This window comes from Manis javanica, chromosome 5 (genome assembly GCF_040802235.1).
Source record: "Manis javanica isolate MJ-LG chromosome 5, MJ_LKY, whole genome shotgun sequence".
NCBI lineage: Eukaryota > Metazoa > Chordata > Mammalia > Pholidota > Manidae > Manis > Manis javanica.
This window is the reverse complement of record NC_133160.1, coordinates 129,516,351-129,540,188: the sequence shown is the minus strand read 5'-3', so window position 1 is coordinate 129,540,188 and position 23,838 is coordinate 129,516,351. Positions and strand designations below refer to the sequence as shown.

The 23,838-nt window shown below is 40.1% G+C and overlaps 1 protein-coding gene across 1 annotated transcript in view; it reads left to right on the top strand.

Moving 5' to 3' along the window:
- Positions 1 to 403: 403 nt before the first annotated feature.
- SPMAP2L (sperm microtubule associated protein 2 like) overlaps positions 404 to 23,838 on the top strand; it is a 103,420-nt gene continuing 79,985 nt past the window's right edge. Inside the window, exon 1 of the mRNA XM_073238081.1 lies at positions 404 to 953. Coding sequence (XP_073094182.1) covers positions 484 to 953 — 470 coding nt within the window. The 5' untranslated portion in view covers positions 404 to 483. The remainder of the gene's footprint in view (positions 954 to 23,838) is intronic.

Below are 23,838 nucleotides of genomic sequence, written 5' to 3'. Positions count from 1 at the left end.
TCTGTGCATTTACTAGAAACTGATGCAAATCAGTTTTAGTGTGGAGGACCTTAGAATACTGTCAGTTGCGGCATCCCCTCCCAGCATGATTAGGGGACAAAGGTCTATGGCAGCCTGTGTCAGAGAACCTCTGAAACCTAACGGAGACTTGGTCAGCTGAGCGGTGCTGTAACTAGAGCGGAAGCTGACAGGTTGGTCCCCGGGATCTCGGCAGGCAGAGAACTCAGAGCTGCAGCGGGAGCCCAGGAACTGCTGCTCGGGAGACCGGCGCGCTCCGCGGACCCACCTGCGGCCTCTCCCCGCGGTGGGGGCCCGAGCTGCGCGGCGCGTCCCCTTGGTAACCGGAGAACGTGGGTGGGCGGGGCTTGGGGGCTCCGGGCGGGGGAGCGCTGGGCGGGCGCGGGTGGCCCCCTCTGCCTGTAGTCGCGCAGAGGCAAACGGCGCCCAGACGGTCAGCGCCGCGCGGTGGGAGATACTCCGCCGATGGAGAACCAAGAGTTTCCGGGCCCTTACGCGCTGTCCGACTGGCGTGACACGGCAGATATAACTGCTCACTACGAAGCCCGCCGGAAGCCCTTGGTACTCAGACTCTTCGACGTCCTCAAGCCTGACGAGTGTGAGGAACCCGAGGAGCCGGGGGAGCCGGAGGAGCCAGGCCTGCAGGACGGCGACGAGGAGTCTGAGTCCTGTGAGACACCGGAGCTCTGCAGAGTTTACGAACCCCACGAACCGTATAATCCCGAAGAGTCCGACGAGCCCTCTGTGCCCCAGGGGCCCGACTTGCTCCAGGAACCCAACGAGCCCCATGCGCCTCCAGAGTCCCACACGCTCCGCCAACCCCGTAAGGCCCCGGGGCCGCATGGTCCCCGCAAGCCCCACCACAAGCCCCACGAAGCCGAGTTGCTTCGCAGAGCTGCTGTGATGGTCGCCCCATCTCTGGTGACCAGATTCCCGCAATGAATTCTGATGTCCTCCCAGAGCGCTAGGTGGTGGGGCTCCAGAGGCAATGAGCAATTCCATCTAGAAGTGGGGGCATAGTGTGAAGGTCTGCATGCTCATTTGTTTTAAAGGAAGATAACTGTTATTTTCCTTTCACTTTGCAGTCGTCTATCTTTGGACCTCACACACATACACACAATAGGAAATTGAGACTGGTAATGAGAGAAAATGAATCTCTTAACTCTGTCCTTTTGATCTGATAACCTTCTAGCTCTTCTTAATTCTCTTCTACAGTTAGTCATTGCATTTCTCTGGGCTGCCACTTTGAACATTACTAAAGGGAGTGATCCTTCAAGGGAGGATATTTTTGTCAGTGGCGCATGGTGGCACTCAATAAATAATAGCTTGTACATTATTAAAACTGTAGTAATGGAACACTGAGCAAGAATACAAGGAGTCCATTTACTGAAAGTGTTCACTATATGCTCAGTCCTCACCAGTTCACAGGCTGTAACTGTAACAGGGCTGATGGGAATTGGGTATAAACATCCTTTGCTCTGACTACAACTCACCTATGACCTCTCATTAATGACCTCACCCAAAACAATCCTTTGTCCGCATTGGGCTTCCAGTCCCTTGGCTGACCACTTTAAATCTCATGCTCTCATTAGTCTCCTTTTTCAGTCTCCATTCTATGGTCTATCATTTCAGTTACATCTTCTACCATCCCATTGGCTTTTTGGCTATCTGCAATACTTTTGGCAAAACCCAAACCCTGGTTAAACCCAGCCACCCACCCTCTGCCTACACCTGGGCAGCTTACTTTTGCTGTACAAAGTCACACAATCATATTAACTTCTTTTATTTATATTTCATGATCATAGATCTCAATTGGTCACTTGGCACTGCCTAGAAAGCCAACTTTATTCACCCAGTAAGTTCTCCCAATCTCTGAGAACAAGACTAAATGCCTTCTTTATTCTCCTCCAGCCTTCACACCTTTGACACCCAAACAGCTGAGGACTTTACCTCACACTTTTTTGAGGCAATTTATTGACTCCACTCTACCAAACTTCTCTAGTTGTTGCCTTTCTCCCACTGCCAACCTGTCATCATGCCTGGAGATTTCAGTATCCATATGGATGATCCACTAGGCTTCTTACTTTGAGTAATGGGGTCCTTTACCTCATGTTGGGTACCCACTACCCTAGCCTTTGATAATATCAATTGCTGTACCTTTCCAAAATCTCGATTTCAAACACTCTAATCTCTAACGGTGTCCTATCTTTCCAGCTCACTCACTCCTTGCACCCTCCTCTATCAATTCTTCAGCTTCTAAGGGATCTCCACCCAATCAATGCTATTAATCTTTAATTATGTATCACTGCCCTATGTCCTCTGTCTCTCCTTATTTTATGTCCACAGTCCACTCATAGAATCACTCTCTTGCAAATGTCCTTAACTCTCTTGCTTCTTCCTCTATCATTCTTACCTAGTAAAACACAGTATTTGTATGCCCTTGAAAAACAGATGATGACGAGAGAAAAACAACCATGCTGACTGATCTTTAAATTCATGACTTTGAACTTCAAGTGGGCTCTCAGGGCTATTTGGCAATCATATGACATTTCCCCAATCAATTCATTTTCCGATATGGAATCTACCAAACTATCAGCAGCTGTAAGCATACATATATATATATACCCTATCCTTTCTTCTGTTAATAATGGATGAACTGTCATTGTTCTTATTAAAGGCCATTCTCTCAACCTGAGTGTTGCATACCATCCCATATAACTTTCAAGCTTTCCTCCTAAAATTATTCCCCCTTTCTCCTGCATCATTTTATTCCACTCTCCACTGGGTCATTCACATGAGCACATGAACATGCAGCAATAGGTCCATATCTTAAAAAAAACCACAAACTTCCTTTAACCCCATGTGCCCTAAGTACCACTCCTGTTTCTCTCCTCTTTAGAGAAAAATTCCTCAAAATAGTTGTCTATAAGTCATCTCCATATCCTATCTACCTATTTTTTTTTTTGAGAACCCACTTGAGCTTTCATTTTCTCTACTTAGCTGAAGTTGTTCTTGTTGAGGTCACAATGACCTCTGCCTTGCCAGTGTCTTGCCAATGGGTTTCAGCCCCTGTCAAGATCACTGTGGATTCAGTGTGACCAAAGAAATGACAGTAGAACATTTCTTTGGGGTGAAAGGGTTTATTACCCGGCTTGTTCTCCTGGCAGTAGGTCAAGCAGTAGGGTCTCTGCCTCCACCCAGAGCACTGGGCCGAGCTCTCTCTATATATTGCAATAATAGCTTATTGCCTACGGGTGTGGAAGCATAGCCTAGCAATAGGCCAGTTACATCATCAAGTGATTTAAGTTCAGTGAGGATCCTGGCCATAGGAACCCCAACTTCCCCACAGCCAGATTCAACAGTTAATTCTTTATCTTTGTCTTACTCACTTGACCCATTCACTCACTTTTTCTTGTAAGTCTTTACTTGACTTCTGGGATACCACTGCCTTCATTGTCATCCTACTGTACTGATTGTTCTTGACTCATTCCCTTTGCTAGATCCTCCTTTTCTTCCCAGCCTCAGGATTAAAGTAATGATGGCTCAGTTCTCTCAGATTCTTTAGAACACTCTTTGTTTCCTGGGTGATATTATCAGTTCCATGGCTTCAATCGTATACTGGTAACTTCTCAAATTATCTCTAGCTTCAAATTCTCCCTTGAGTTCCAGGGTTTTATAACCAATTGTCTATTTAACATCCTTACTTGAATATCTATCAGGCAGGTAAATTTTAGTATTAGTATGTCCATGCTGAACTCTTATTTCCACATTCAGACTTGCTCTTTGGCCATTGATCCCCATTTCAGCGAATGGCATTCATTCATCCAGGTGCTCAGGTCAAAAACCTTGGAGTCATTCTTGACACCAGTTTTTCTTTACACCCTGCCTCCAAACCATTAGCAGACTCTAATTTTGAGATATATCATGGCTGTGACCATTTCTTACATCTAAACTTCCATCATCTTTTTAAGCCGCTATCATCTCTTGTTTGGTCCTCTGCAGTAGCTTCTGCCTTTTCTCTTGTTTCTACTCTTGCCTGCTCCCTCTCCCCCACAGTTTATTGTTCATATAGTGGTCACAGGGATCCCTTAGAACACAAATTATATGCAATTCTCCTGCTCACAACCTCTCCAGAAGGGGTTCTTGTCCCATGTAGTTTGTAATCTGAATCCTTAGCAGGCCTACCAGGCCCCACATGGTCTGGCTGCTGCCTGCCTTCCCAACTTCATGTCCTGCCACTCTACCCACTGTCTGTGCTTTTTAGCCACATGGGCTTCCTTCCTCCCACCTCACAATCATTTCTCTTGCTTTTTGCTCTGCCAGCACACTCTATCCTGAAGAATTTGTCACCTCCTTATAAAGTTATTCTAGATCACTCTGTCAAAAAGAACACACTTTGGCCAGCTCATTTTCTTTAAATTATTTATCTGACTATTGTACACATCTGCTTGTTTACTATGTATATTAAGCTCTCAGGAAGCAGAACCTTTGTATTCTCCACTGTTTCATCCTCAGTGTCTCAGACAGTGCCTGGAACAGGTCAAGACTCAGCAATTATTGTTCAATCAACGATTTTTTCATTCAGCCTCTGTACCACCACATTCAGTGGTCCCTTCTCTCTCCTTAGGGTGTTAAGATTAAATAAATTAATACCTGTACACCATTTAGATTGTGGTACATGAAAAGTGCTCAGTAGATATTAGCCCTTAGTAGTAGTAGTATAAGTGTTGTTATCTCATTTGACCTCTTGACAGCATTTAATACAATTGACAACTCCCTTCTTGAAACATATACCTCCTTCTCTTGGCCTCTAGGATGCCACAGTCTCCCAGTTTATCATCTACTTGACTGCTTGCTTTTTTTTGGGCTTATTTGCTGAACTCTCCTTGTTTTCCAGAACTCTAAAGGGCTTTATTCTGACCCGTTTTCTCTTCACTTACACTATTCCCCTAGGTGGTAATATCTAATCTTATGGCTTTATATAGCATCTCTATGCTGCTGCCTCCTAAATTTATATATTCTAGTCCTACTCTCTCTCGAGTCCCATACTCATGTATTCAGCTGCCCACTGGACATCTCTATTTAGATATCATAGGCATCTTTAATGTAAGGTACTTTGAAATAGAAGCCTTGATTTTCCTTCCAATCTTGTTCCTTCCTGTCTTGCTTGATGTTTCCAGAAAATAGAATCTAGTATCTCAAACCCAAAAACAAAGAAAAAATAACCTATATGCATACCTCATTTTTAAAAATTGAAGTATAGTTGATATACAATCTTATATTAGTTTCAAGTATACAAGACAGTGATTCAACAGTTAACCCACATTATTAAATCCTCACCCCCACTAGTGCAGTTACTATTTGTCAACATAGAAAGATGTTACAGAATCATTGGCTATATTCTCCATGCTGTGCTACTATCCCTGTGACCAACTTATATTATGATTGAGAATTTTTGTGCCCCTTCCCCTGACCCTCCATACCCACCTATCCCAAACTCTCCCCCAGGTAACCACCAGTCACTTCTCAGTGTCTACAAGTCTATTGCTATTTTGTTCATTCTGTTTTGCTTTGTATTTATATTCCACAAATAAGTGAAATCATATGGTATTTGTCTTTCTCCACCTGGATTATTTCCATAAGCATAGTACTCTCTAGATCCATCAATTGTTGCAAATGAGGATTTCTTTTTTTTAATGGCTGAATAATATTCTGTTGTGTGTATGTACCACAGCTTCTTTACCCATTCATCTATTGATGGACATTTAGGTTGCTTCCATATCTTGGCTATTGTAAATTATGTAGCAATAAACATAGGAGTGCATATATCTTTTTGAATCAGGGATTTTGTTTTCTATGGGTAAATTCCTAGAAGTGAAATTACTAGGTCATAATGGTATTTCTATTTTTAGTTTTTGAGGAACATCTGTACTGCTTTCCACAGTGGGTGCACCAACTGACTTTCCCAAAAAGTGTGTAGGAGGGTTCCCATTTCTCCACATCCTCACCCACACTTATATATTATTTCTTTTGGATAGTGGCCATTCTCATTGATGTGAGGTAATATATTATTGTGATTTTGATTTGCATTTTCCTGATGCTTAGTGATGTGAAGCATCTTTTAATATGCCTGTTGGCCATCTGTATTTCTTTTATGGAGAAATGTCTATTCATGTCCTCTGTGCATTTTTTAATCAGGTTATTTGTTTTTTTCCTCCTTGGTGTTGAAGTGTATGAGCTCTCTATGTTTTGGGTGTTAATCCCTTATTGGATAAATCATTTATGAATATATCCTCCCATACTGTAGGTTGCCTTTTTGTGCTGCTGATGGTGTCCTTGCTGTACAGAAGCCTTTTAATTTTATTTGGTCCCACTTGTTCATTTTTTATTTTGTTTTCCTTGCCTGAGGAGATGTGTCCAGGAAAAAATTGCTCATACTTATGTTCAAGAGATTTTTGCCTATGTTTTCTTCTAAGAGTTTTATAGTTTCATGTAACATTCAGGCCTTTAATCCATTTCAAGTTTAATTTTGTGTATGGAAGTTAGGCAGTAATCCAGTTTCATTCTCTTGCATGTAGCTGGTCAGTTTTCTCAACATCAGTTCTTGAAGAGACTGTCTTTGCTCCATTGTATATTCATGGCTTCTTATCTTTTATTATTTGACTGTATCTGCATGGATTTATATCTTGGCTCTCTATTCTGTTCCATTGATGTTCTTGTGTCAGTACCATACTGTTTTGATTACTGTAGCATTGTAGTATAGCTTGAAGTCAGGGAGCACAATACTCCCTGAGCTTTGTTGTTCTTTCTCAGGATTGTTTTGGCTGTTTAGGGTCTTTTGTTATTCCATATGAATTTTAGAACTATTTGTTCTAGTTCTTTGAAAAATGCTGTTGGAATTTTGATTGGGATTATATTGAATCTGTAAATTGCATTGGGCAGGATGGCCATTTTGATAATACTAATACTTTGTATCCATGAGCATGGCATAGATTTCCATTTATTGGTGTCTTCTGTAATTTCACTGTCTTATAGTTTTCAGAGTAAAGGTCTTTTACCTCCTTGGTTAGGTTTGTTCCTAGATATTTTATTCTTTTTGATGCAGTTATAAATGGAGTTGTTTTCCTGATTTCTCTTTCTGCTAGTTCATCGTTAGTATATAGGAATGCAACATATTTCTGTGTATTAATTTTGTATCCTGCAACTTTTCTGAATCCTGTTATTAGTTTTAATAGTCTTTTGATGGAGTCATTAGGGTTTTCTATGTATCTGCAAATAGTGACAGTTTAATTCTTCCTTACCAATTTGGATTCCTTTTATCTCATTGTTTTGTCTGATTGCCATGACTTGGACTTCGGGTACTATGTTAAATAAAAGTGTTGAGAATAGACATCTTGTATTGTTCTGGTCTTAGAGGAAAAACTTTAAGCTTTTCATGATTGAGTATGATGTTAGCTTCTGATTTGTCATATATGGCCTTAACTATGTTGAGGTATGTACTTTCTATGCCCATTTTGTTGAGAGTTTTTATCATGAATGGATGTTGAATTTTGTCAAATCCTTTTTCAGCATCTTTTGAGATGCTCATATGGTTTTTATCCTTCTTTTTGTTAATGTGGTGTATCACATTGATTTATGAATATTGTACCATCCTTGCGTCTCTGGAATAAATCCCACTTGGTCATGATGAATGATCCTTTTGATGTATTTTTAAATTCATTTTCTGATATTTTGTTAAGTGGTTTTTGCATCTATGTTCACTGGGTTTATTGATCTATAATTTTCTTTTTTGTGCTGTCTTTGCCTAGTTTTGGCATCCTCACAGAATGAGTTTGGAAGTATTCCCTCCTCTTCTACTTTTTGGAATACTTTAAAAAGGATGGGTATTAGCTCTTTGAATGTTTGGTAGAATTCAGCTGTGAATCCATCTGGTCCTGGAGTCTTTTTTTGTTGGGAGTTTTTGATTACCAATTCCATTTTGTAACTGGTAATTGATCTGTTCATATTTTCTGTATTTCCTGGGTCAAGCTTGGAGGGCTGTACATTTCTAGGAATTTGTCCATTTCTCTAGGTTATCCAATTTATTGTCATGTAATTTTTCATAGAATTCTCTAATAATTATTTGTATTATTGTGGTGTCAGTTGTAACTATTCCTTTTCTGTTTCTGATTTTGTTTATTTGTGTCCTCTCTTTTTTTCTTAGTAAGTCTGGCTAGGAGTTTGTCTATTTTGTTTAACTTCTCAAAGAACCAGCTCCTGGTTTCACTGATTTTTTTCTATTGTTTTATTCTTCTCTATATTATTTATTTCTGCTCTGATCTTTATGTTCTTCCTTCTACTAACTTTGGGTTTCATTTGTTCTTTTCCTGGTTTTGTTGCGAGTTTAGACTGTTCATGTAGTATTGTCCTTATTTCTTGATGTAGGCCTGTATTGCAATGTACTTCCCTCTTAGAACCACTTTTCTGGCATCCCACATATTCTGAACTCTTACAATTTTGTTTTAATTTGTCTTCATATATTACTTGATTTCTTCTTTGATTTGTTCAATGATCCATTGGTTATTTAGAAGCATGTTGTTGAGTCTCCATGTGTTTGTGAGTTCTTAAATTTTCTTTATGTAATTTATTACTACTTTCATACCATTATGAAAAGATGCTTGATACAATTTCAATCTTTAAAAAATCTATTGTGTCTCTTTTTGTGTCCTATAATATGATCTGTTCTGAAGAATGTTCCATGTACACGAGAAAAGTGTTTTCCTGCTTCTTTTGGATGGAATGTTCTCTATATATCTGTTGAGTCCATCTGATCTAGTGTGTTGTTCAGTGCCTGTTTCCTTATTTTCTGTCTGGTTGTTCTGTCTATTGATGTGAGTAGTGTGTTAAAGTTTCCTACAATGATGTGTTATAATCTGTTTTCCTCTTTTATTCTGTTAGTATTTGTTTTACATATCTAGGTACTCCTGTGTTGTGCATAGATATTTATAATGGTTATGTCCTCTTGTTGGACTTACCCCTTTATCATTATGTAATGTCTTTCTTTGTCTCTTGTTATTGTCTTTGTTTTTAAATCTGTTTAGTCTGATGTAAGTAGTGCTATTCCTGTTTTTCCCCTCTCTATTGTTTGCATGAAATTACCTCCTTCTATCCCTTCACTTTTAGTCTGTATATGTCTTTGAGTCTTAAATGAGTCTCCTGTAGGCAGCATACAGATGAGTCTTGTTTCTTTATCCATTCTGCCACTCTGTGTCTTTTGATTGGTGGATTCAGTCCATTTACATTTCAGATAATTATTGATAGGTATGTACTTACTGCCATTTTATTAATTGTTTTCTGGTTGTTTTTGTAGTTCCTCTCTGATCCTTTCTTCCTCTTTTACACTCTTCTCTTGTTATTTGATGGTTTTCTTTAGCGTTGGGATTGGATTTTTCCTTTAAAAATTTTTTTTGTGTATCTGTTATAGGCTTTAGGTTTGTGATCACCATAAGGTTCATTGATACTTTCCTAAATATATAATAGTCTCTATTAAGTTGATTGTTGCTCTATTTTGAACACAATCTAAAAAACTTTGCTCTTCTTTTTCCTCCACAGTTTATGTGTTAGATATCATAATCTGCATTTTTTGTGTATGCCTTGACTGATTTTGTGTTTAGTTGATTTTACTACTTTTGTTTTTTTTTCTTTTTTTTTACTTCATACTTTGTTAGGAATTCGTCTGCTACCTTTACTGTAGGTTTATTTTCATGGATGAAAAATATTTAGGCTTAAGAAATTTCCATCTACAGAAATTCCTTTAACATATCCTGTAAGGCTAGTTTAGTGGTGGTGAATTCTTTTGACTTTGTTTATATGGAAAACTGTTAATCTCTCCTTCAATTCTGAATGATAGTTTTTTCTGGGTAGAGGAGTCTTGCTAGGAAGTCCCTCTGTTTCAATATGTATTTCATGCCACTCCCCTCTGGCCTGTAAACTTTCTGCTGGGAAATCTGCTGATATCCCTATGGGGTTGCTTTTATAAGTAGTTTTTTTGCCTTTTTCTAGCTGCTTTCAATATCTCTCTTTAACCGTAATCTTTGCCATTTTAATTATTATATGTCTTGCTGTTGTCTTCCTGGGGTTCCCTTTGTTAGGGGTTCTCTGTGCTTCCAGGATCTAGGTGTCTATTTCCTTCCCCAGAATGGAAAAGTTTTCAGAAATTATTTCTTCAAAGAGATCTCTTACTCCTTTGTCTTCCTCTTTTCCTTCTGGTACCCCTATTATCCAAATCTTGTTTCATTTGGAGCTATCACACAGCTTTCTTACTATCCTCTTGTTTCTGGAGATTATTTTTTTCTCTCTGTTCCCCAGCTTCATTGTTTCCTTGTTCTCTAATTTCCACTTCATTGATTGTCTCCTCTACTTGCAGTAACCTATTATTCATTCCCTCCACTGTATTTCTCATTTTGGTTACTGTATTCTTAAGCTCTGACTGGCTCTTTTTCAACTCTTATATCTCTTTATTGAAGTTCTCCCTGAGGTAATCTATTCTTTTCCACAGGTCGGAAGCATATTTACTACTGTTACTTTGAAATCTTCACCTAGAAGTTGGTGGTCTCTGTTTCCTTTAGCCCTCTTTCTGGTGTCTTCTCCTGTAGTTTTTGCCTCCTAATTTTGTTGGGTGTCTGTTTCTTCATTTGTATTAGATATATTGTCTATGCCTCCTGATCTAAAGAGTAATGGCTTTATGAAGAAGGTGTCCTGTGGTGCCCAGAAGCTCAAGACTTTGCTCACCTGTGCCTGGTTGCCCTTTGTGGTAGAGCCACTGTTGCTGTTGGTGGGATTTCTATCTATCTACTGTAAGTGGTTGGTCTCTGCAAGCTGAGACTGTGAGCCATGCAGAGGTGCTTCTGCTGGGATCATTGTGGGTTGGGGCTAGCTTTCTGCCTGTCTTCCAGCAGTGGCTGATCTCAGTCTGTTGTGTCTGGCAGCTGCCTCTGCTGTCCCTTTGTAAGCAGTGCTTCTGCTGGGATCATTGTGGGTGGGGCCACTCTCTGCCTGCCTAGCAGCAATGGAAGAGCTGCCGGGCTGCTGGGATGGATAGGACGGTTTTCAGGGAGTGCAGTGCAGGGCTAAGCTGCCAATGAGGAGGAAGGAGCTTTTGGATATGGCTCCTGCAAGTTCCTCCCCAGTTGGGCTGAGAGAGTGCAAGAAAAGCTGGGAAAGCTTCCCTCTGCCTTCCAGGCAGCATAGTCTGACCACTGCTGAGCCAAGGTGGGGGCATAGGGAAACTCCTCCTGGCTGAGCCACCAGTAAGGGGGATGGAGCATTTGGAGCTGACTCCTGCAAGTGCTTGACCAATTAGGGTAAGTGAGGGCTGAAGAAGTCTCATCGACCTGCCCTTTCTCCTCTGAAGAGAGCTCCATCCAAACCCCACCCCTCTGGCACCCTTCCTGCTGCTGGTAAATCTTTCAAATGCTGTTTCTGTGTTGGCTCTCAGCAGGACCAAAAGAACATGTGTGTCCTCAACTAGCAACAGGAGTCTCAGCCTCCCAGATTGCTATGACTCCAAAGCCCAATGCAATGTCAAATTGTCTTCCCAGAGCAGAGGGAAGGGCCAGGTGTGCAGAGGGCCAGGTGTGCAGAATTCCTGCCTGCTTATCCTCTCCCTGCTCCATTCCTCTCCTTCTTGTTTGTGGGCTCAGATTTGGGAGAGGCTTGGGTCCCACTTGATTGTGGCTCTGCCACTTTACCCTTCTCTATGTGGTCTTATCTTCCTTTTCAGGTGTATATGGTCTGTCCTGAAGTCTTCAGGTCATTCTCAGGGTTAGTTATATTTGCTGTATTTGCTTCCTTGGTGTGTATGTGGGAAGAAGTTTCTGCTTTGCCTTCCAACTCCATCATCTTTTTCCTGATCTCTGTGGCATAATTTGCTTTACTGAGCTTTACAGATATCATTTTTTGTAAATTAAAGATTTGTGACAACCCTTCATCCAGCAAATCTATTCGAGCCTCTTTTCCAACAGGATTTGCTCACTTCGTGTCTCTCTGTCATATTTTGGTAATTCTTGAAATATTTTATGCTTTTTCATTGTCATTATATTTGTATGGCAATCTGTGATCAATGATCTTTGATTTTACTATTGTAATTGTTTTGGGGTGCAATGATCTACAGTCATATAAGATAGTGAACTTAATTGATAAATGTTGTATGTGTTCTGACTGCTCCATCAACCTGCTGTTCCCCATTGTCTGTCTCCTCAGGCCTTCCTATTCCCTGAGATATGACAGTATTGAAATTAGGCCAATTAATCATCCTACAATGGCCTCTGAAGTGAAGGGAAGAGTTGCCTGTCTCCCACTTTAATCAAAAGCTAGAAATGATCAAGCTTAGTGAGGAAGGCATGTTGAAAACCAAGACAGGCTGAAAGCTAGGCTTCTTGAACCAAATAGTTGGCCAAGTTGTGAATGCAAAGGAAAAGTTCTTGAAAGAAATTAAAAGTGCTACTCCACTGAACACATGAATCATAAAGCAAAACAGTTTTATTGCTGTTATGGAAGAAGTTTGAGTAGTCAGGATAGAAGCTCAAACAAAACACAACATTCCCTTAAGTCAAAGCCTAATTCAGAGCAAGGCCCTAAGTCTCTTCAATTCTATGAAAGGTGAGAGAGGCGAGGAAGCTGCAGAAGAAAAGTTTGTTGCTGGCAGAGGGGGTGGTTCATGAAGTTTAAGTAAAAAAGCTATCTCCAGAACATAAAAGGTGAAGCAGCAAGTGCTGATATAGAAGGTGCAGCAAGTTATCCAGAAGATAACTAGCTAAGATAATGAAAGTGGCTACACTAAACAACAGGTTTTCAGTGTAGATGAAACAGCCTTATTTTGGAAGAAGATGCTATCTAAGACTTTAATAGCTAGAGAGGAGAAAACAATGCCTGGCTTCAAGCTTCAATGGAATGGCAGACTCTCTTGTTAGGGACTAATGAAGCTGGTGGCTTTAACTTGAAGCCAGTGCTCATTTACAATCCCCCAAATCTTAAGGTCCTTAAGAATTATGCTAAATCTAGTGTGCCTCTGTTCTATAAATGGAATAACAAATCCTGGATGACAGCATATCTGTTTCCAACATGATTACAGACTATTTTATGCCTACTGTTGAGACTCACTACTCAGACAAAAAAAAGATTCCTTTCAAAATATTCCTGCTCATTGACAATGCACCTGGTCACCTGAAAGCTCTAATGGAGATGGACAATGAGATTAATGCTCATTTCATGCCTGCTATTGTAATTGTTTTGGGGTGCAATGAACTACACTCATATGAGATAGTGAACTTAATTGATAAATGTTTCATGCTTTCTAATACAACATCCATTCTTCAGCCCATGCATTAATCAAGGAGTAATTTCAACTTTCAAATCTTGCTTAAGAGGTACATTTGTAAGACTATATACAGCTGCTATGGATAATGATTCTTCTGCTGGATCTAAGCAAAGTAAATTGAAGATTAACCATTCTAGGTCCTATTAAGAGCATTCATGATTCTTGGGAAGAAGTCAGAATACCAACATTCACATGAGTTTAGAAGGGGTTGATTCCAACCCTTATGGGTAACTTTTGAGGGGTTCCAGACATCAGTGGAAGAAGTTATTACAGATGTGGTGGAAATAGCAATAAAACTAGAATGGAAGTGGAACCTGAAGATGTGACTAAATTCCTGCAATCTTGTGATAAAACTTGAATGCTTGAGTAATTACTTGTTATGGATTAGCTATAAAAAAGTGGTTTGTTGAAGTAGAATCTACTGGTGAAGATGCTGTGAAGATTGTTGAAGTAACAGCAAAGGATTTAAAGTATTACATAAACATAGTTGATAAAGCAGCATCAGGGTTTGAGAGGACTGACTTCAATTTTGAAAGAAGTTCTACTGTGAACAAAATGCTATCAAAGACCATTACATGATACAGAGAAATTTTTCATGCAAGGAAGAGTTAATTGATGTGGCAAAGTTTATTGTCTTATTTTAAGAAATTGCTTTAGTCACCCCAACCTTCAGCAACTACCACCCTAATCAGTCAACAGCCATTGACATTCAGGTGAGACTCTCCAACAGCAAAAACATTACTACTTGCTGAAAGCTTGGATGATGCTTAACATTTTTTAGCAATAAAGCATTTTTAAATTAAGATATGTAATTTTTAAAAACATGATGCTATTGCATACTTAATAGGCTACAGAATAGTGTAAACATAGCTTTTTTTTAGATAATTATTTTTATTGAAGGGTAGTTGACACACAGTATTACATTAGTTTCAGGTGTACAACACAGTGATTGAACATTGATATACATGATAATTCTAGGTACCAGCTATCACCATACCAAGTTGTTACAATATTTTGACTATATTCCTTATGCTATACATTACATCCTGGTTACTTATTTACTTTACAATTGGAAGTGTGTATATATATATATTTTTTGTGAGGGCATCTCTCATATTTATTGATCAAATGGTTGTTAACAACAATAAAATTCTGTATAGGGGGGGTCAATGCTCAATGCACAATCCTTAATCCACCCCAAGCCTAATTTTCATCAGTGTCCAATCTTCTGAAGCATAACGAATAAGTTCTTACATGGAGTAGAAATTCTTACATAGTGAATAAGTTACATGGTGAACATTACAAGGGCAGTCATCACAGAAGCTTTCGGTTTTGCTCATGCATTATGAACTATAAAGAGTTCAAATATGAATATTCATTTGATTTTTATACTTGATTTATATGTGGATACCATATTTCTCTCTTTATTATTATTATTTTTAATAAAATGCTGAAGTGGTAGGTAGATACAAGATAAAGGTAGAAAACATAGTTTAGTATTGTAAGAGAGCAAATGTAGATGATCAGGTGTGTGCCTGTAGACTATGCGTTAATCCAAGCTAGACAAGGGCAATAAAACATCCACGTATGCAGAAGATTTCTCTCAGAACGGGTGGGAGGTTCTAAGCCTCACCTCTGTTGATCCCCAATTTCTCACCTGATGGCCCCCCTGCGACTGTGCCTGTCTTAGGTTGTTCCTCCCTTGAGGAATCTTACCCGTCTCTGGCTAACCAGTCATCTTCTGGGGCCATACAGGGAAATGTTAAGTTGGTAAGTGAAAGAGAAGCCTTATTGTTTGAAAAGGTTAGCTTTTTACTTCTTTGCATATTTATGCCCTGTGGCTTCTGTGCCCAGCATTTGTCTTGAGGTGTCTTTACCACTTGGAAGAATTATGATACTCGGTAAACTCGATATGAGGCACGAATTCTATTTAAGGGCTAATTAGGAGGGAAGAAGAAAAGCTATAGAAGTAGCAGGCGGAAGAAAACCTGGGAAGATTGATTATTTCTTTGACATATTTTCTTGTAGAGTAAATTCAGCACGTATAGGTTTTAAACTACTAATTAAATTGCGCACACACATTAACATAATAGGAGTACAGTTACATAACCAAAGCATACCTATAATTACCAGCCATCTCCAGTGGAACCAAGAAAACCAGTTAGGCACCTTAGGCATTTGTGAAAACTTATCTATGATATGGTGGATATTGTCCAATTGAACTTGAACAGTCTGAGAGAAATCAGACAAATTAAAACAACCCATTCCTGGGGACTGTTCACATCCGATATGTTCTTTTAACAGTAAATAGTCTGTAGTTGTAAGATTTTGGAGCGCTACAATTTGCACTTCTCCTAATTCTTGGTTGAGTTCTAACAGTATAGATGCAGTCAAATTTGTTGTTTTACTGTATGCACAGGCCAGCTTAGATATCTCCTTCTTCATTCCAATGGCAAGTCCAGGAACCGGTGGGATGAGTGCATCTACACCTGTAGCAGTGCGTGGATCTTTGTTGGGGTTTTTTGATGATCATCTTCTGGCATGAGTCTTCCCGAGAGTGCTGATGTTGGAAGTTCTTTTTCATATGGTATCTTAGTTCATTTTCGGGATAGCCAAATTAGACTTTGATCCTCTGTATAAACACAAACAGACCCTTTGCCTACACTTTTATATGCCCTTTATATCATTGTGTAAAACTCATTGGAGGTCACCACACAGGAACTGCTTTTTTTTATTTTTTATTTTTTTTAATCATCAATCTGCACTTACATGATGAATATTTTGTTTACTAGGCTCTCCCCTATACCAGGTCCCCCCTATATACCCCTTTACAGTCACTGTCCGTCAGCGTAGCAAAATATGGTAGAATCACTACTTGTCTTCTCTGTGTTGTACAGCCGTCCCCTTTCTCCCACCCCCCCATGCATGCTAATCTTAATACCCCCCTTTTCCTCCCCCCCTTATCCCTCCCTACCCACCCATCCTCCCCAGTCCCTTTCCCTTTGGTACCTGTTAGTCCATTCTTGAGTTCTGTGATTCTGCTGCTATTTTGTTCCTTCAGTTTTTCCTTTGTTCTTATACTCCAAAGATGAGTGAAATCATTTGGTATTTCTCTTTCTCCACTTGGCTTGTTTCACTGAGCATAATACCCTCCAGCTCCATCCATGTTGCTGCAAATGGTAGGATTTGCCCTTTTCTTATGGCTGAGTAGTATTCCATTGTGTATATGTACCACATCTTCTTTATCCATTCATCTATCAATGGACATTTAGGTTGCTTCCAATTCTTGGCTATTGTAAATAGTGCTGCGATAAACATAGGGGTGCATTGGTCTTTCTCATACTTGATTGCTGCATTCTTAGGGTAAATTCCTAGGAGTGCAATTCCTGGGTCAAATGGTATGTCCGTTTTGAGCATTTTGATGTACCTCCATCTGCTTTCCACAATGGTTGAACTAATTTACATTGCCACCAGCAGTGTAGGAGGGTTGCCCTTTCTCCACAGCCTCGCCAACATTTGTTGTTGTTTGTCTTTTGGATGGCAGCCATCCTTACTGGTGTGAGGTGATACCTCATTGTAGTTTTAATTTGCATTTCTCTGATAATTAGCAATGTGGAGCATCTTTACATGTGTCTGTTGGCTATCTGTATTTCTTTTTTGGAGAACTGTTCAGTTCCTCTGCCCATTTTTTAATTGGGTTATTTGTTTTTTGTTTGTTGAGGTGTGTGAGCTCTTTATATATTCTGGACGTCAAGGCTTTATCAGATGTGTCATTTTCAAATATATTTTCCCATACTGTAGGGTTCCTTTTTGTTCTATTGATGGTGTCTTTTGCTTTACAGAAGCTTTTCAGCTTAATATAGTCCCACTTGTTCATTTTTGATGTTGTTTTCCTTGCCCGGGGAGATATATTCAAGAAGAGGTCACTCATGTTTATGTCTAAGAGGTTTTTGCCTATGTTTTTTTCCAAGAGTTTAATGGTTTCATTACATTCAGGTCTTTGATCCATTTTGAGTTTACTTTTGTATATGGGGTTAGACAATGGTCCAGTTTCATTCTCCTACATGTAGCTGTCCACTTTTGCCAGCACCATCTGTTGAAGAGACTGTCATTTCGCCATTGTATGTCCATGGCTCCTTTATCAAATATTAATTGACCATATATGTCTGGGTTAATGTCTGGATTCCCTAGTCTGTTCCATTGGTCTGTGGCTCTGTTCTTGTGCCAGTACCAAATTGTCTTGATTACTATGGCTTTATAATAGAGCTTGAAATGGGGGAGTGACATCCCCCCTACTTTATTCTTCTTTCTCAGGATTGCTTTGGCTATTTGGGGTCTTTGGTGATTCCATATGAATTTTTGAATTATTTCTTCCAGTTCATTGAAGAACATTGCTGGTAGTTTCATAGGGATTGCATCAAATCTGTATATTGCTTTGGGCAGGATGGCCATTTTGACAATATTAATTCTTCCTTGCCATGAGCCTGGGATGAGTTTCCATCTGTTAGTGTCCCCTTTAATTTCTCTTAAGAGTGACTTGTAGTTTTCAGAGTATAAGTCTTTCACTTCTTTGGTTAGGTTTATTCCTAGGTATTTTATTTTTTTTGATGCAATTGTGAATGGAGTTGTTTTCCTGATTTCTCTTTCTGTTGGTTCATTGTTAGTGTATAGGAAAGCCACAGATTTCTGTGTATTGATTTTGTATCCTGCAACTTTGCTGTATTCCGATATCAGTTCTAGTAGTTTTGGGGTGGAATTTTCAGGGGTTTTTTTATGTACAGTATCATGTCATCTGCAAATAGTGACAGTTTAACTTCTTCTTTACCAATCTGGATTCCTTGTATTTTTTTGTTTTGTCTGATTGCCGTGACTAGGACCTCCACTACTATGTTAAATAACAGTGGGGAGAGTGGGCATCCCTGTCTAGTTCCCGATCTCAGAGGAAAAGCTTTAAGCTTCTCGCTGTTCAATATAATGTTGGCTGTGGGTTTTTCATAGATGGCCTTTATTATGTTGTGGTACTTGCCCTCTATTCCCATTTTACTGAGAGTTTTTATCATGAATGGATGTTGAACTTTGTCAAATGCTTTTTCAGCATCTATGAAGATGATCATGTGGTTTTTGTCTTTCTTTTTGTTGATGTGGTGGATGATGTTGATGGACTTTCGAATGTTGTGCCATCCTTGCATCCCTGGGATGAATCCCACTTGGTCATTGTGTACGATCATTTTGATGTATTTTTGAATTCTGTTTGCTAATATTTTGTTGAGTATTTTTGCATCTATGTTCATCAGGGATATTGGTCTGTAGTTTTCTTTTTTGGTGGGGTCTTTGCCTGGTTTTGGTATTAGGGTGATGTTAGCTTCATAGAATGAGTTTGGGAGTATCCCCTCCTCTTCTATTTTTTGGAAAACTTTAAGGAGAATGGGTATTATGTCTTCTCTGTATGTCTGATAAAATTCCAAGGTAAATCCATCTGGCCCGGGGGTTTTGTTCTTTGGTAGTTTTTTGATTACCGCTTCAATTTCGTTGCTGGTAATTGGTCTGTTTAGATTTTCTGTTTCTTTCTGGGTCAGTCTTGGAAGGTTGTATTTTTCTAGGAAGTTATCCATTTCTCCTAGGTTTCCCAGCTTGTTAGCATATAGGTTTTCATAGTATTCTCTAATAATTCTTTGTATTTCTGTGGGGTCCGTCGTGATTTTTCCTTTCTCGTTTCTGATACTGTTGATTTGTGTTGACTCTCTTTTCCTCTTAGTAAGTCTGGCTAGAGGCTTATCTATTTTATTTATTTTCTCGAAGAACCAGCTCTTGGTTTCATTGATTTTTCTATTGTTTTATTCTTCTCAATTTTATTTATTTCTTCTCTGATCTTTATTATGTCCCTCCTTCTGCTGACCTTAGGCCTCATTTGTTCTTCTTTTTCCAATTTCAATAATTGTGATGTTAGACCATTCATTTGGGATTATTCTTCCTTTTTTAAATATGCTTGGATTGCTATATACTTTCCTCTTAAGACTGCTTTTGCTGTGTCCCACAGAAGTTGGGGCTTAGTGTTGCTGTTGTCGTTTGTTTCCATATATTGCTGGATCTCCATTTTGATTTGGTCATTGATCCATTGATTATTTAGGAGCGTGTTGTTAAGCCTCCATGTGTTTGTGAGCCTTTTTGCTTTCTTTGTACAGTTTATTTCTTATTTCATGCCTTTGTGGTCTGAAAAGTTGGTTGGTAGGATTTCAATGTTTTGGAATTTACTGAGGCTCGTTTTGTGGCCTAGTATGTGGTCTATTCTGGAGAGTGTTCCATGTGCACTTGAGAAGAATGTGTATCCTGTTGCTTTTGGATGTAGAGTTCTGTAGATGTCTATTATGTCCATCTGTTCTAGTGTGTTGTTCAGTGCCTCTGTGTCCTTACTTATTTTCTGTCTGGTGGATCTGTCCTTTGGAGTGAATGGTGTGTTAAAGTCTCCTAGAATGAATGCATTGCATTCTATTTCCTCCTTTAGTTCTGTTAATATTTGTTTCAGGTATGTTGGTGCTCCTGTATTGGGTGAATATATATTTATAATGATTATATCCTCTTGTTGGACTGAGCCCTTTATCATTATGTAATGTCCTTCTTTGTCTTTTGTTACTTTCTTTATTTTGAATTCTGTTTTGTCTGATACCAGAATTGCAACACCTGCTTTCTTCTCTTTGTTGTTTGCATGAAATATCTTTTTCCATCCCTTTATTTTAAGTGTGTGCATGTCTTTGGGTTTGACTTGAGTCTCTTGTAAGCAGCATATGGATGGATCTTGCTTTTTTATCCATTCTATTACTCTGTGTCTTTTGATTGGTGCATTCAGTCCATTTACATTTAGGGTGATTATTGAAAGGTATGAACTTATTGCCATTGTAGACTTTAAGTTTGTGGTTACCAAAGGCTCAGGGTTAGCTCCTTTACTATCTTACTGTCTAACTTAACTCGCTTGTTGAGCTATTATAAACGCGGTCTCATGATTCTTTATTTCTCTCCCTTCTTATTCCTCCTCCTCCCTTCTTCATATGTTGGGTGTTTTGTTCTGTGGTCTTTTTAGGAGTGCTCCCATCTAGAGCAGTCCCTGTAGGATGCCCTGAAGAGGTGGTTTGTGGGAGGCCAATTCCCTCAACTTTTGCTTGTCTGGGAATTGTTTAATCCCTCCTTCGTATTTAAATGATAATCATGGTGGATACAGTATCCTTGGTTCGAGACCCTTCTGTTTCATTGCATTAAATATATCATGCCATTCTCTTCTGGCCTTTGAGGTTTCTGTTGAGAAGTCTGATGATAGCCTGATGGGTTTTCCTTTATAGGTGACCTTTGTATCTGTAGCTGTCTTTAAAACTCTGTCCTTATCCTTGATCTTTGCCATTTTAATTATTATGTGTCTTGCTGTTGTCCTTCTTGGGTCCTTTCTGTTGGGAGTTCTGTGTATTTCCGTGGTCTGTTCGATTATTTCCTACCCCAGTTTGGGGATGTTTTCAGCAATTATTTCTTCAAAGACACTACTATCCCTTTTTCTCTCTCTTCTTCTGGTACCCCTATAATGTGGCTATTGTTCCTTTTGGATTGATCACACAGTTCTCTTAATATTGTTTCATTCCTGGAGATCCTTTTATTTCTCTCTATGTCAGCTTCTATGCGTTCTTGTTCTCTGGTTTGTATTCCATCAATGGCCTCTTGCATCTTATCCATTCTGCTTATAAGTCCTTCCAGAGTTTGTTTCACTTCTGTAATCTCCTTCCGGACATCTATAATCTCCCTCCGGATGTCTATAATCTCCCACTAGACTTCATCCCTTAGCTCTTGTATGTTTCTCTGCATCTCTGTCAGCAGTTTATGATTTTTATTTTGAATTCCTTTTCAGGAGGACTGGTTATGTCTGTCTCCTCAGGTGTTGTTTCTGTAATCTTTGTCTGCCTCAAATTTGCATTTTCATGGTGATAGAGATAGTTTGCGGAGCTGGCACAAGTGACGGCTGGGAGAACGTCCCTTGTTGGTTTGTGGCCTTCCTCTCCTGGGAGAACAGCGACCTCTAATGGCTTGTGCTGGGAAGCTGTACACTGACGGGGCTTCTGATTCTTGCCCAGCCACTATGGAGTTTATCTCCACTGTTGCTGTGGGTGTGACCTGCCTCGGGCTGCTGCTCTGATATGGTGGAGCCGTGTTGTAGGGGGAATGGCCAGGAGGCTGTTTATCTCCATGAGGGGCCTCTGAGCTGCCCTGCTATCCAGGGGTTTAGGGTGCCTGGAGTTCCCTGCTGCTGGACTAAGTGTCCCAGGATGCTTCTGTCCAGCTGTGGGATCCCTGTCCCTTTAAGACTTCCAAAAAGCAGCCACTTTTTTTTGTCCCTGGGGTGCCAGCTGCAGGGACCCACTCACAGGTCTTACCGTCCTGTTTCCCTAGTATCCAGGACCCCAAGCATGCACTGTGTCTGCACTCTGGTGCGGATGGCTAGGTCTGGCTATTTAGTGGTCCTGGGCTTCCTCTCCCTCCCTGCTCTGACTCCTCTCCTCCTGCCTGGAGCTGGGTAGTGGGGCGCTTGGGTCCCGCTGGGCCGGGGCTTGTATCTTACCCCTTTTGTGAGGCGCTGGGTTCTCGCAGGTGTGGGTGTCATCTGGATGTTGTCCTGTGTTTTCTGGTCTCTCTTTTAGGAGGAGTTATCTTTGTTGTATTTTAAAAAATATATGTGGTTTTGGGAGGAGATTTCCGCTGCTCTACTCATGCCGCCATCTTGGCTCTGCCTCTGTCTCATTTTATCTTTAATGCAACCCTTTGAAGTAAGTAATTCATGTCCCCATGCCTCAGATAAGGAAACTGAGGCTCATAGGAGTTAAGCGACTTTCCAAAGGCTGTACACACAGTAACAGAGCACAGATTGAACCTAGGTAGTCAGATCAGAACCCTGCTCCCCTTCATTGCCATGTTGTTCTACCTGTGCTAAGTGTTATGGGGTGTTGGAGAAGGGAAAGTGAGGTGATGAAGGGAATGAGCTCAATGCAGTGTTTGGCAAATTGTAAGTGCTCAATAAATATCATAGTATTTAGTAAATAGTACCTAGTATGCATATTAGAGTTGGGGAAATAAAACATCATCGATTCAGCTATGTACACTATTTGTTTTGAGGATATACAATAAAGCAGAGTCTTTCCTCAAAATTTTACAAGCTAAGGGAAATAATAATGTAGACATAAATATAACAAAATCTATATTTAGAGTCCATATGAGCTCAGCCCAACCATAACCAGACACTTTACATATAATTATCAATTATCTCTCATTCTTGAGCTGCCCTGCAAAGTATTTTTGTCCCCAGTTTACAAATGAGGAATCTGAGACTTAGCACTTTATCTGAGGGCTTGTAGTGATGGGACCACCATTCAAAGGCATATCAATTTGATCTAAAGCTTGTGAAATGTTACAATGACTTGATAAGTGGTTCACTGGGAAAAAGAAAAGAGAAGAGGAGAGAGTAGTACTGATGTTACTCTCTACAGAAAAAGGAGCGGGACATATTTTAAGGGGGGATAGTTATACTACAATTGTGCTTCTGGAAGATCTGCCAATAAGGATGGGTTGGAAGTGTGAAATCCTCCCCCCAGGTCCAAAAATGTGAGTGCTTGAACACTGCTGTGCCTAGGAGTCATCATATCTCCAGCCACATACTGGGGATCTCAGGTTGAGTGTGCTTAGTAGAAGAGGAAGTTTGATACTATTTGCAAGAGCATTGAGCTAGGAGGCAGGAAAATTGGATTTGCTTTTGGTTTTGTTATAGCTGCATGTCTGTTTCCTTTCTAGCAAAATGGGGTGGGTAGACTAGCCACTTCTATAAACACTTAAAAATACTAAGTGTCTGGGATTCAAGATGGTGACATGAGAGGTGAGATGGAGAATTCCTCCCCAAACCACAGATAGTATGAAAATGCAGTTAATTGATACAAATAACCCTAAAACAACAAGAAGAAAGAAGGCTGAACCAGACTGCACACAGACCTCATGAACAGAGCAGACCTCATGAAACAGGGTAATGTACAAAAGCCTTAATCAGGCGGGACCCAAGCCCTTCCCCAACCCCAGCTCACCAGCGGTAGGAAAAGAAACAGAGTGGGGGAGGGGATGGAATCCTGGGATTGCTGAACACCCAGCCCTGGAGGTCTGCTTTGGGAGCAGAGACCTACACTGTGTGGTGCTCTGGACGTTGGGGAGCTCAGACAGGTGGAGTGCTTGAGAGACAGATTCTGGCCATTTGTGGAGGAGGGGATCCACACCCAACTGCTATGGAAGAAGGGAAAGGCAGGTTATCTGAGAGGCATCCTAGCAGCAAGAAGGCTGCTGAATGAGCAGGGTTGGCACGGAGTTTGCTGAGCAAGGGAGGGGAGAGCTGGACAAGGTTGTCTGGGTGTGCTCTGCCCAACAGGTTGGGAAGTTTTTTTTTTTTTTTTTTT